This window comes from Onychostoma macrolepis, chromosome 05, assembly GCF_012432095.1.
Source record: "Onychostoma macrolepis isolate SWU-2019 chromosome 05, ASM1243209v1, whole genome shotgun sequence".
NCBI lineage: Eukaryota > Metazoa > Chordata > Actinopteri > Cypriniformes > Cyprinidae > Onychostoma > Onychostoma macrolepis.
Window position 1 is genome coordinate 44,096,302 of NC_081159.1, and position 11,813 is coordinate 44,108,114.

At 34.9% G+C, this 11,813-nt stretch overlaps 2 protein-coding genes across 3 annotated transcripts; both read right to left on the bottom strand.

Moving 5' to 3' along the window:
- Nucleotides 1–58: 58 nt before the first annotated feature.
- LOC131540362 (transmembrane protein 127) lies at nucleotides 59–4,170 on the bottom strand. The gene is made up of 5 exons (XM_058775079.1): nucleotides 3,906–4,170; nucleotides 3,525–3,590; nucleotides 3,244–3,424; nucleotides 2,130–2,291; nucleotides 59–1,272 (listed from the first exon to the last, which is right to left on the bottom strand). Exons 3-5 carry the CDS (start codon nucleotides 3,416–3,418, stop codon nucleotides 995–997), a joined length of 615 nt encoding a protein of 204 aa, XP_058631062.1. The 5' UTR covers nucleotides 3,419–3,424; nucleotides 3,525–3,590; nucleotides 3,906–4,170; the 3' UTR covers nucleotides 59–994.
- An 838-nt stretch (nucleotides 4,171–5,008) lies between these two features.
- Nucleotides 5,009–11,536, bottom strand: LOC131540950 (DDRGK domain-containing protein 1). 2 transcript variants are annotated; one of them, XM_058776373.1, is made up of 9 exons: nucleotides 11,341–11,536; nucleotides 10,196–10,342; nucleotides 8,983–9,119; nucleotides 8,810–8,911; nucleotides 8,157–8,279; nucleotides 8,035–8,073; nucleotides 6,967–7,023; nucleotides 6,835–6,883; nucleotides 5,009–5,758 (listed from the first exon to the last, which is right to left on the bottom strand). In XM_058776373.1, the coding sequence occupies exons 1-9, from the start codon at nucleotides 11,426–11,428 to the stop codon at nucleotides 5,598–5,600; spliced, it is 903 nt and encodes a 300-aa protein (XP_058632356.1). In that variant the 5' UTR covers nucleotides 11,429–11,536; the 3' UTR covers nucleotides 5,009–5,597. The 2 variants fall into 2 exon arrangements, with proteins under 2 accessions (XP_058632356.1, XP_058632355.1); XM_058776372.1 differs by having other exon boundaries at nucleotides 10,196–10,345.
- Nucleotides 11,537–11,813: the final 277 nt, after the last annotated feature.

Here is an 11,813-nt window from a genome sequence, read left to right on the forward strand (position 1 = left end):
GCCATTTTAAGAAACATTAGATGATGTTACTATTATTTTTAGAATAAAGAAATGTGTATTTAATTCTTTTTTTTTTTTTTTCACGTAAGTCACACTTAATGTTATTCATTACTAACATGAATCTTACTGTAAAGTCCCACCAAATTAAATTTGAGTTTATGGATTATTATGCTATAAAACTTCTTTTCCCAGAATGCTCCAGTTTATCCCTGAGATTTAAATATAGAGTCAAACAATATAAAATTATCTGAAAACAAAGTGGTGCTTTCACAATATTATTTCAAACCAATTCTAAACAATTAGCTCTACATATCCACAAATAAATAGTCACGCTTAGTCTGAATTAATGGCATAATTACTGTTTAAAAAAAAACATGTTTTCACTGTTTTGTGATTGTTGAATTACTTTTAATTGTAATGTAATTACATTAATAATTCCTGTTAATTCTACATCCCAGCTAACAAAAATATATTTGAAGTAGATTTGGCTAATGTTCCAGTTAAGTTATGAAAACATTATTTCTGAACATTTAAAAAGTAAAAAAATTATTATTTTTTGATTATTCAAACATTAAAAGAACATTCCATTTAATAATTTCGCAAACATTATGGGAATGTTACTTTTGAATGTTCTCGGAATGTTTTGAAACAATTAGTAACATTTAAAAAACGTTAGACTATAATATTTTTGTGCTAATGTTTTGAGAACATTATTAAAGACTAGATAACTTCGAAAAAACATTCTATAATTGTTCCTGGAAGAACGTTTTTTCATAATGTTGAGAGAACCTCGACAGAACATTCTGAGAACGTTCTCTGTTGGTTGGGATCCTGTATACTGTGATCAATTCAATTCAAATTCACACTTATGAACCAGAAGGAGCCGATTCTTAAATTCTGGATTTCATTCGTTCTGTACGTGCTCCTGAGATCACCTGATCTAACAGCAGCTCTTGCTCTTCTGCCATTAGAAATGAAGTGCACCTCTGTCTGTTTACTCCTCCCTCTCAGCTCGACCAATCAAAGGCTCCGTCTCGCTGTCCGCTCCATCCACGCTCAGGTACTCGCAGGGCCTGATGGGTTCAGGATGACCCTTGAGGGCCAGAGCGCACGCTATGAAGGAGAAGAGCAGGCCCAAAATCTCGATGTAGAAGCTTTCTCCTGCAGACATGCAGAGCGCCGGGCGGCTTGCTGTCTTCCCTCGATGCAGGATGTGTTCAATCACACTCATACAGGCCGCGCACACACCCACAACCGCCACGCAGACGAACGCTGAATGTGAGAAAACACACTTTAGTAAAACATCAGGATCACATACGGTTCTTCTGTTTGCAATATCAAAAGACTCTCTGCATTTCTGTTTCTTACTTGATCAAACAGCCAAGAGTAAAGACATTTTTATACAAAACTGCTAAACATGGAACACAATGAGTTCATGTGACAATGTTTAAAACTGTTATCTTTGATTAATGCATGAGGTTTGTGAATTCATTCAAATGTACCATAAAAATGTTAAATAAATCAAACAAAATAAAACACTAATTCACAATTGTTTTGTATTACAAGTTTTTATTTTTGCATATAAATATGCAAATGATGTATTATCTAATTAATTGTGCGCTCATTTGCATACATTCACATTGGATAAAGGCAGATTCTTAAATTCTTGTTTGATTTTGTTGTCATATTTTGGATTTCTCTTTTTATCACTCCATAAATAAATTTAAAAATACTGTCAACAGCCAGAAACAAACAAACAAACAAACAAAAAACACTTTCACCATGTTTTTAGGAGTAAAATGTTGTATATATGAATATGTCAATAAAATGAATAGATAAAGTTTGCTGTTATGTAAGAGAAAAACTCTTTAAACATATGAATGGAATTGAATCTACAGATGCAAATAGATAAAGTGCAATAAAATAAACACTTAAATGTTTTAGAAGTTTTCTTTCCACTAGTCTGAAAGAAGAGATGTGTTATGGAACCAAAAAAAACACTGGTTTTGCCAGTTGTGTCTTGCTTTAATGCAATTGAAAATAAAATAGCTTGCGTAAGACTAGATTTATGGACAATTGACAACTTCTGGACCCTTTTCATGTGTTACTAACAGTTTAATGTGAGGCACCTGTCAAGACGTGCAGTGAGGTCACCAGCTTTGAGTGAGTGACCGTTGCTCCGAGGAAGTCCAGCAGGAAAGAGGAGCTGGACAACAGGACAGCGCTGTAGCAGAGAACGGCCAGAGAGTACAGCAGCCACATCCCCCATCCGTGCAGCCCACCGAGCGGCCCTGCAGCAGACAACACCTTCACTACAGCTCATCACACGCTGCTGCATGCAGAGGACTGCATCTACTGCCGTCATACTTTACAATACAGAAGCCAAGTCAAAGAGGTTTTAGCCAATGTTTTATGTATAGTTTGTCAGATTTATTTTATGTTTGTTGTTGTTTTATGCTGTTGTTTTGGCTAGGCCACTCTTGAAAAGACTAACTTGGTAAAATAAAGGTTTAAAGGAATAGTTCATTAAAAAATGAAAATGTACCGTAAATGTTCAAGCCTCCAAAGATTAGGATGAGTGTGTTTCTTCATCAGGTTTGTAGAAATGCGTCTCTGCATCAGTGTCTCAGCAACGGATGCTCTGCAGTGAATGGGTGCCGTCAGAATGAGAGTCCAAACAGCTGATAAAAACATCACAATAATCCACACCACTCCAGTCCATCAGTTAACATCTGGAGAAGACAAAAGCTGAAACAAATCCAGCATTAAGATTTTTTTTTTTGAACTAAAATATGAGTCCATGATGCATAATAACGCTTCCTGCAGTGAAAAAGTGCATCTCCTGTTGTCTCTCACATCAAAATGCAGCCACATATTAGTTTAGAGCTGTTTTGTAAACACTGCTGGATCTGTGCAGATTTCTCTCCTGATTCACACCAGAACACTTTTTCACCGGAGGAAGCGTTATTATAGATTATGGACTCGTATTTTAGTTAAAAACGTCTTAATACTGGATTTGTTTCAGCTTTTGTCTTCTCCAGATGTTAACTGATGGACTGTGGATTATTGTGATGTTTTTATTTAGTTTGGACTCTCATTCTGACGGCACCCATTCACTGCAGAGCATCCATTGAGCAAGTGATACAATGACACATTTCTCCAAATCTGATAAGAAACACACTCATCCTAATCTTGGATGAGCTGATGGTGTTCACAGTCATAAACAGCGCTATAAGCTCACACCTGTGTCTGTGAGGTTCTGATACGCGTGCAGCGTGAAGGCCACGCCGTAGATGAGTTTGCTGCTGGAATCAGAGCAGTTCTGGACCTGGATCCAGTTGGGATCTGCGATAGACGTGCACAGCGACACGAGCGTGAAGCACTGGCACACAGCCGCAGGGGTCAACGCCAGGGTCATGCTGATCTGAGGACCACAGGCAATTAAACAATGAGCACATGAGAAGAGAAAAACAGATTAGTGGATCTTCTGTAGAAACGACTCAAAGAAAAAATGCACGTCTCACCTTATTCACAGACTTCAAATGCTGTTGCACACTTTGAGTGTTTATGGTTCCTCATAAACAGAGTACCTTTGGAGAAAGAGCAATGAAACCCCAGCATTATTACTCTCCGGACCTGTGACTGTCACACATTAAAGTGCATTCATGTAAGGGGCTAGTTGTCACACTATATATTTTAGAGAATAATTCTCATATATATATATATATATATATATATATATATATATATATATATATATATATATATATATATATATATATCACACTATGTGACAACTAGCCCCGGTATATCCTGTAACTTAATAATAATAATAATAATAATAATAAAGCCCGTCTGACAGCGAGTCCGGCGTGACGACACTGAAAGAAAACGATGATTCTCACCTTGACAGTTACAGTCGAAGAATCCCTCGTAACATTATAAAAGCTATGATTTGACACACATTAATTCAGACATTAATTCTGCGCACTGAACAAAGCGTCGGTAATCTGCGGCTCTCATCCCGGAACGGAATAAAGCAGCTCAGTCTGTTTACATTTAAAACGCTGCTTGTGTTATTAAAATATCCAGTAAATAAAAGCTCATCGCAGCGGATTAAAACGCGGAACGTCCTGAGAAAAGCTGAATCAATATGAAGGAAAGTACATAAAGCGCACTGCGCATGCGCGAGGCGACTCAAACAGCGCCCTCTAGAGGCTCAGCGCGCGCACGCCACACATTACATCAACACCGACCGACTTCTGCGTCTCAGAACTTGATATCTAGACAGATCAGACTAAACAATTTCAAATTTCAGCTTAAACTATACTAAATTAAAAGCTGCTGTAATGTTACTGATTTTGGAGTGTTTTTGCAATGGCTACTGTGTTGCTGTTGACGAATAAAATTCGGAAAGTAGCTACATTATAAATATTTAATCACAAACAAAACAAAATGAATTAAGATTTAATTGTGACATTGTTATATTTTGTTGGTTTACACGCCTTCCTTTATTTCTCCCTTTGTAGTCTCATTTTTCCCCACTTATGATATGTCTTATGGCTATGGGGAAATAAGCCTTTGTTTTTAATTTTGCAGTTCAGCAATACCTAAAAACAATATTATGTTTGAAAAGTCTGTACATTTTTGTAAACAATTTAATGTCTTTATTTATATTTTTATGTTTGATTTAATTAATTTTTAGTTTTTTTTTTCTGTTTCTCCTAATGTACCCCCTAGCTATAGTAAATCTTTAAAGCCAATCAAAATAGCTATGTGCAAAAAGAAAAGCTGCACTTCAGGGAAAATCTGGAAATTAGTGTCACAAGCCGAACAAGCAGCAAACAATTATAAACCCTGGCAGGAATAACGCCGCTCCTCCCAGATACATGCTTTCTGATTCTCTCAGGAAAACACTGGGTAGAACTAAAATAAAGATGAACAAATCATTTAAGGAAAGCATGTATAATGAGAAAAGACACAATAAAAGCCCTGTTTGAGCTGTCAATACAATAAAATACACTTTTTTATTCGACAGGGCAGTCGATAGTGAGAGGAAATTACTCGGATGTTTTGAACAGTTTCTGAACAATAAATATTTATGACTTTGTCATTTGTTTGTGAAAACCAAATAATCGGGTTTACAAATAATTTAATACATATTACATCAACAAACAACATTTCTATGCAATGAAATATTGTAGACCTGAATATTACTAGAAAAATATACTAGGAAGAAAAAAAAAAGTCTTAAAATTCCCTATTTTTTCCAGGTTTTCATTTACATTTATGCATTTAGCAGACGCTTTTATCCAAAGCACGACTGAGGGGACCCTGTTTAAACTGCGTGTACAACAACAATGAAATAAAATCTCCTTCTCTGCCACTGAAAACAATTCTTCTGTATTACAAACCAGCCTCAAGCTACTTCTTAAAGCGGTTGAGACAATATTAGACATATCCATACCTACTGTACGATGCTTACAGGGTGACATAAGGGAGATTAGGTAGGAAATGAGCCCTGTGTGCTGTAAATAATATCACTTTATTTACAAGTCCTTGCAATGGAAACAGTATTTAGTGTTCATGCAGAAGGTTCACGCATCGGTCTGGATCTCAGGCGTCAGGTTTATGAGGGTGTTACTGGCTTGAACGAGTTCTGAGATCGAGACTCTTCCTCTCTGTTTGACGAACTGAGCCACAGCGTTCAGCTCCTCCGGCGTGATGAAAATAAACTTCCCTCGGTCGTCGATCACTCCTGCACAAACACACGAGGTTATATTAGAGCTGTCAGTTTAACATGTTAAATGAGTGCAACTATAATTCAATTAAAAATGCATGCATTTGCTTTATGATCTTATAATGCAGTGAGATGCACATCAAAGATGTTAATGTGACATGCATGCAAAATATACCAATAATTAGACAAATTCAGACAGAATGTGAACGGCCCCTAATTCTACCTAAAATGTGCCAGGGTTATTACAGTTAAATAAAACTGACACCAAAATCATAAAAAAATTTACATTAACTGAAAATAAAAAAAATATGTAAACTTGTTTTATTTAAGGGAGTTGCCAAGGAAATACTTCTCATTTTAGTTAATATACTAAAATAGAATAAATACAATTAAAACAAATGAATATTAAAAATAAAAAAAAAAAGACAAAAACACAACAACCTTAAAAATGAAAATGAAAATGGGGACTGACTGAAATGTGATTGTAAAATTAATATAGAAATAATGACATGTAAAAGAACATTCATTTGACTTTTGTCATCAAATACTGATGTACGTGATTATTCAAATTATTAAGCAGTAGATCAATATTTATTTTTACATTTGTAATTTGTTTAGTATTATTTTGGATTTTGTTATCGTGGGGCCGCTGCATTTGCAACCTAGTTTATTTCTGAAACATGACATATGAGCAGAGTGAAAAAAGACATTTAATAAAAATAAGAAAAGAAATGCAGTGCATCCATCAGGAATTACTGTAATGGTCTTAAGTTACATTTTACACCATATCAAAGGCTATACTGCGAATGCCAAACTCAAATAAGATTTAAAATAATCTTAATAACAATACTTCAGTGAATTGTATATAATAATTTAAAAATATTATTTTTTACAAACTAAATAAAAAACAATTATATGCAATCTTTCAAAATGATGTTTGATAAAAATTCTAATATTTTCCCAGGAGAAAGGTTTTTAACAATGTCCATTAATGTATGTTCTGAGTTTCCTAGTTTCATTTAAAGCAGGAGACTGTAAAACATGTTTTGATGTAAAGTTATTGCTTCACATCAGAATATAATTATATTGAGTACCTGTCAGGGAGCCGTCTGCTATCAGGTCCTGCAGTCTGGCAATAGCATCCTGACGTACAGAAACACATATCAACAATCGTCTAAAAGCACCAGTATGTGTTCAGAGGTCAAAGGTCAGCTATGAACACTGACCTGTGTGCGCATGCCGAAGCGGGACGCCAAATCCTCCAGCAAAACCACTTTAGAATTCTGAACAGACAGAGAAACAGAAACCCAGGCTTCATCGTACAGAAGCAGAATCTACACTGACGCACAGCTGTAACAGCTGCTGCTAATAAAGCAATACCGATTTTACAAAATTCAAATCCACACAGTTCTATACATTTTCAAGCAATTTCTGGGTAAATCTTGCACTATCTCTGTATAAATGTGTCTATTTTGCTATTTTGAAACCTATTTGAATGCAACCTAAAATCTGACTCATCCAAAGAGACCTTTTTTTTAATATAATTTTTAGTTTTACAACTATATAAAGTTTTATAATAGTAGTCTGACTGTTTTTAAGTTTTTAAGTGATTCTTTAATTTTATCACGTGCATTCAGTTCCAAATAAAAAGCAACTTTTAAAAATTTAAATAGATCTTCCATTCATAAAGAATTTAATTTAATGTATTACCAAGAAAAGTATATATATATATGAAAAGTATTTATCCAATAAACCACTAGATCTACTCTAGCTGACACCCCTGGTTAAAAAAAAAAAACACTTCTATAATGTACTTAAAGTGCTCAATTTCTGTGCACTAATTTTGTACTAAATATACTAAAAATTATTCTTTAGTGCTTCTTAAGATAAACTTATAATCATCTAAGTGTACTCAACTGTGCTATTTTGGGACACCATGAATATGAACTAAAATGCACTTTTAACATACTATCTCTATATTTAAAAAATGTATTTAGTTACCACTTGTAGAACCCATCTTTCATACACTAATACACTCAAGTGTACTACAAGCGGTGACTAATTACATTTTTTAAATACAAAGATAGTATGTTAAAAGCGCATTTTAGTTCATGGTGTACCAAAATAGCACAGCTGAGTACACTTAGATGATCTTAAGTGTATTAAGTACGAAATTAGTGCACGAAAGTAGAGCACTTTAAGTACATTATGGAAGTGTACTTTTTTTAACCTGGGACTGTCGTTTCCTCTCACAAATATGAATGCAGCAGCTTTAATCTGAATGCATGCGTTACCTTGATATACTGGATGAACTCCTGCAGCAGGCTGCGAGACTGAAAAACACACAAACATGAGATAACGTGAAACGCAGAAGAAGGAGAGCAGACGCGGAGAGCGCGCAGGAAGAGAGACGCACCTCCTGTTCACTGAGCTCCTCTGCTTCTCCCTGATCCTCGATCACAAAACACTCCTTCAGCCGCTGGTACTCCTCCTCCTCCTTACGCTCCTGCTCCTCTTTAGCACGCAGTAACTCCTCCTCCTGCGGAAGAGAGGAGCATACTGCTTTGGAGAACATTTACACTTATTTAACCATGTTTTACATGGCATGTGCAATAAAAGGAACAATGAAATGTGAATTTTGGATGATTTCTTCCCACTAAGAAGACATGGCATGAAAGCAAAACTGATCAGTGCATGAAGAAACACTGGTTTGGCTGTAGCGTCCGGCATTAATGAATGAACCAGGTATGACCCTAAAATGAACTTTGCAACAAATGTAACAACATCCTTTGCAGGTGCACACTGTTGCGAACACTCTGACTCGGACTCTATGCTGTGTTTAATACTTTATATGTATGAAAAAGTATAATAGCGGTTGCCTTTTAATTATGAGAAGAACTGTTAAGCAAAGACAGTAAATGATTGAAGATGGAGACGGAAGCTCCTGTGCATCTGCGCTCAGGTGCTGTCAAAATAAAAGTCCTGTTTTCAACACACCAAACAGAAAAACTTCAGGCCAATAATATCAGACTCGGCGATATATACTGATCAACCACTAGTTAAAATTACCCGTTTTTGCTCTTGCAGTCTCTCCTTCTCATCTTCTTTCTGTCTCTCTTGATCTCTGAGCTCCTGCATCTTCCTCCTCTCCTCTCGCTCTTCCAGCTCGACCTAAAACACACACATTAATAACCAGACTCCTGATACGGGTGCAAGCAGAGAAGTAACAGCAGTGTTGTAACCTCTCTCTGAGCTTTCCGCGCTTGCTTCTCCTCCAGCTTCTTCTGTTTCTTTGCTCCGACTTTAGCAGAAGCTTGAGGACGTTCTTCAGACGGCTGCGTGTCTTCCGGATTCTCCTCCGCTTCCACAGGACTGTCCTCTGAAGACACAGATTACAGTTTAGTGACACATCTATGCGATACTTAGACTGTATCCAAAATCGCCCCTATACTATACCCTTTAATCACAGTATATTAAGACAATTGTTTTGTATTACAAGTTTTCTGAAATGTTGTTTAAATATGCAAATGAGACATCTAATTAAATATATGCACTAATTTGCATACATTTCCAGAACAGAAATCTGAAGATTTGTTAAAGTCAGGTTCTTGTTTAATTTTACTGACATATTAAAGTTAAAGGTTTTTCCGGAGGAAACCTTGGATTTCTCTTTTTATCACTCCATAAATCAGAAAATACTGTTAATAGACAGAAAAAATAAAACATTTTCATGTTTTTAGGAATCAAATGTTGTATAAATAAGTGTGAATGATACATGAACAAACTTTCAGAATATAGAGAGGAATAAAATGTAAAGTTTGGTGTGTGTGTAAGAGAAAAACGTTAATGAAAAAAAAAAAGCAAAAAGATATGAATTGGAATTGAAATCTAGAAACAAATAGATAAAGTGCAATAAAATAAACACTTAAATGTGTATTTTTTTTAGTGCTGTCAAAAGATTAATCGCATCCAAAATAAAAATTTTTTTTTTTACATAATACTGTATATGTGTGTGTGCTGTGTATATTTATTATGTATATATAAATACACACACATGCATGTATATATTTAAGAAATATATGTTATGTTTATATATTAAATATATTTATATATAATATAACTTATATTAATATAAATGTAGACATGTAAATATTTTCAAAATATATACTGTATGTGTGCATTTATACTGTATATACATAGAACACACGTTATGCAAACAAAAAACTTTTATTTTGTATGCGATTAATCGGTTGACAGCACTAATATTCTTCTTTACACTGGTCTGAAAAAAGATATGATATGGAAGCAAAATTGGTCAAAACTGATCAGTGCATGAATAAAACACTGGTTTGCCTGTAGTGTCCAGCCTTAATGAATGAACCAGGTATGAATTAACTTTGCAACAAATGTAACAACTTCTTTTTTGTTTGCATGTGCACACTGTTGCGTGTTTACCGTTGTCTGACGGCTGCTGTGCGCGCTGGACGTTCACTCTGCTGTGCAGGTTTCTCCGGCGGCGAGGCATTCCTGCTGGACGCTCCTCTGCCGGCTGCGGACGGACCGCGGCTCGAACCGCCACATTCTGAGCATCCTCACGATCAGCTGCTGGAACACAGACGAGCACAAGAGCTGTCACTCAAACACTTAAAAGGCTGCTATATATGTATAAAACCCCACTTCAGACTAACTTAAATTGGCATTAAATATATACATTTACATTTAGTCATTTAGCAGATGCTTTTATCTGAAGCGACTGACAAATGAGGACAATAGAAGCAATCAAAATCAACAAAAGAGCAATGATACGCAAGTGCTATAACAAGTCTCAGTCAGCTTAACACAGTACACTAGCAAGGTTTTTTATTATTATTTTTTTTTAATGTATAATAAATAAAAAGAAAAGATAGAATAGAAAAAGAATAGAGTAAGCTAGTGTTAGAGACTTTTTTTGCTTTTGTTAATTGTATAATAAATAAAAAGAAAACAGATAGAATACAAAATTATACTATACACCATTAAAAAAAAAAAAACATTCTACACAATATAGTACTATACTGTTAAATGTATTAATTCTTTCTTTATTATTTATTTAATTTTTTTTTTTGGTTACTTATGTTCATCTAAGTTTTATTATTTGTTTGTATTTTTATCTAAGTTTTATTATATTTACTCTGGAATGATATTTATATTAAATTAATTAGAAAAATACTCCAAAAGTGGGTCCAAAAAGGAGATACTGAACACACACACACAAAAAATATTTTAGATAATATTTTAATAATTTGCTTTGACTTCAAGTCAGGAACAATATAGAAGCCAGTGATGTATAGTGATGTTATAGAGTATTAATGGGTCTTTATACTTAAAAATATACAGTTTGCATCCATTACATTTTATGAAAGAGAAGATTCATTCTTCAAATCCAGTGACTGCAAGAACATCAAAATCTTCACCGAGTTTTAATGACAGTCTTCAAGCAGCCAGAGAAAGTCTCATTATACAGTAATAACAGCTTTGATCGACACTAATAACAACACTAGTGTCTTGACAGCTGCTGTCTGTCGCATCTCTGGCTGGTTTTATGTCTACATTTCACTCACCTTCTTCAGTGCGTCCACGAACTTTCACAGCAAACACTATCAGAACGAGCAGAATAACCGCAGCTACAATATACAGAACCACATCCATTTCAATCGCTAACAAAATACAATAAATTCAACACTGCTAACAACTTCACCCGCTGCGTGCAGCCTCAGCGGAAGTTGACGTTGCTTTTGCTCGAGCGTCACTTCCGTGTCACAGCGCGACCCCTAGAGGTGCGGAAGAACTTAAAAAATAATAGGCTATAATCCATCAAATATAATATATACAAAACAATTATATACTTGTATTTACTATACGATATACTAACTATAAAATACTGTAATATTAATACACAATAAAACAAACCCATCACAAAAACCTAACCTTTCACTGGATAATAAGAATTTAAAATGGGGGAAATATCGTTATGAAATAAATGTTTTTCTCTAATACACATTGGCCACAATTAACGGCACCCTTTTATTTAATA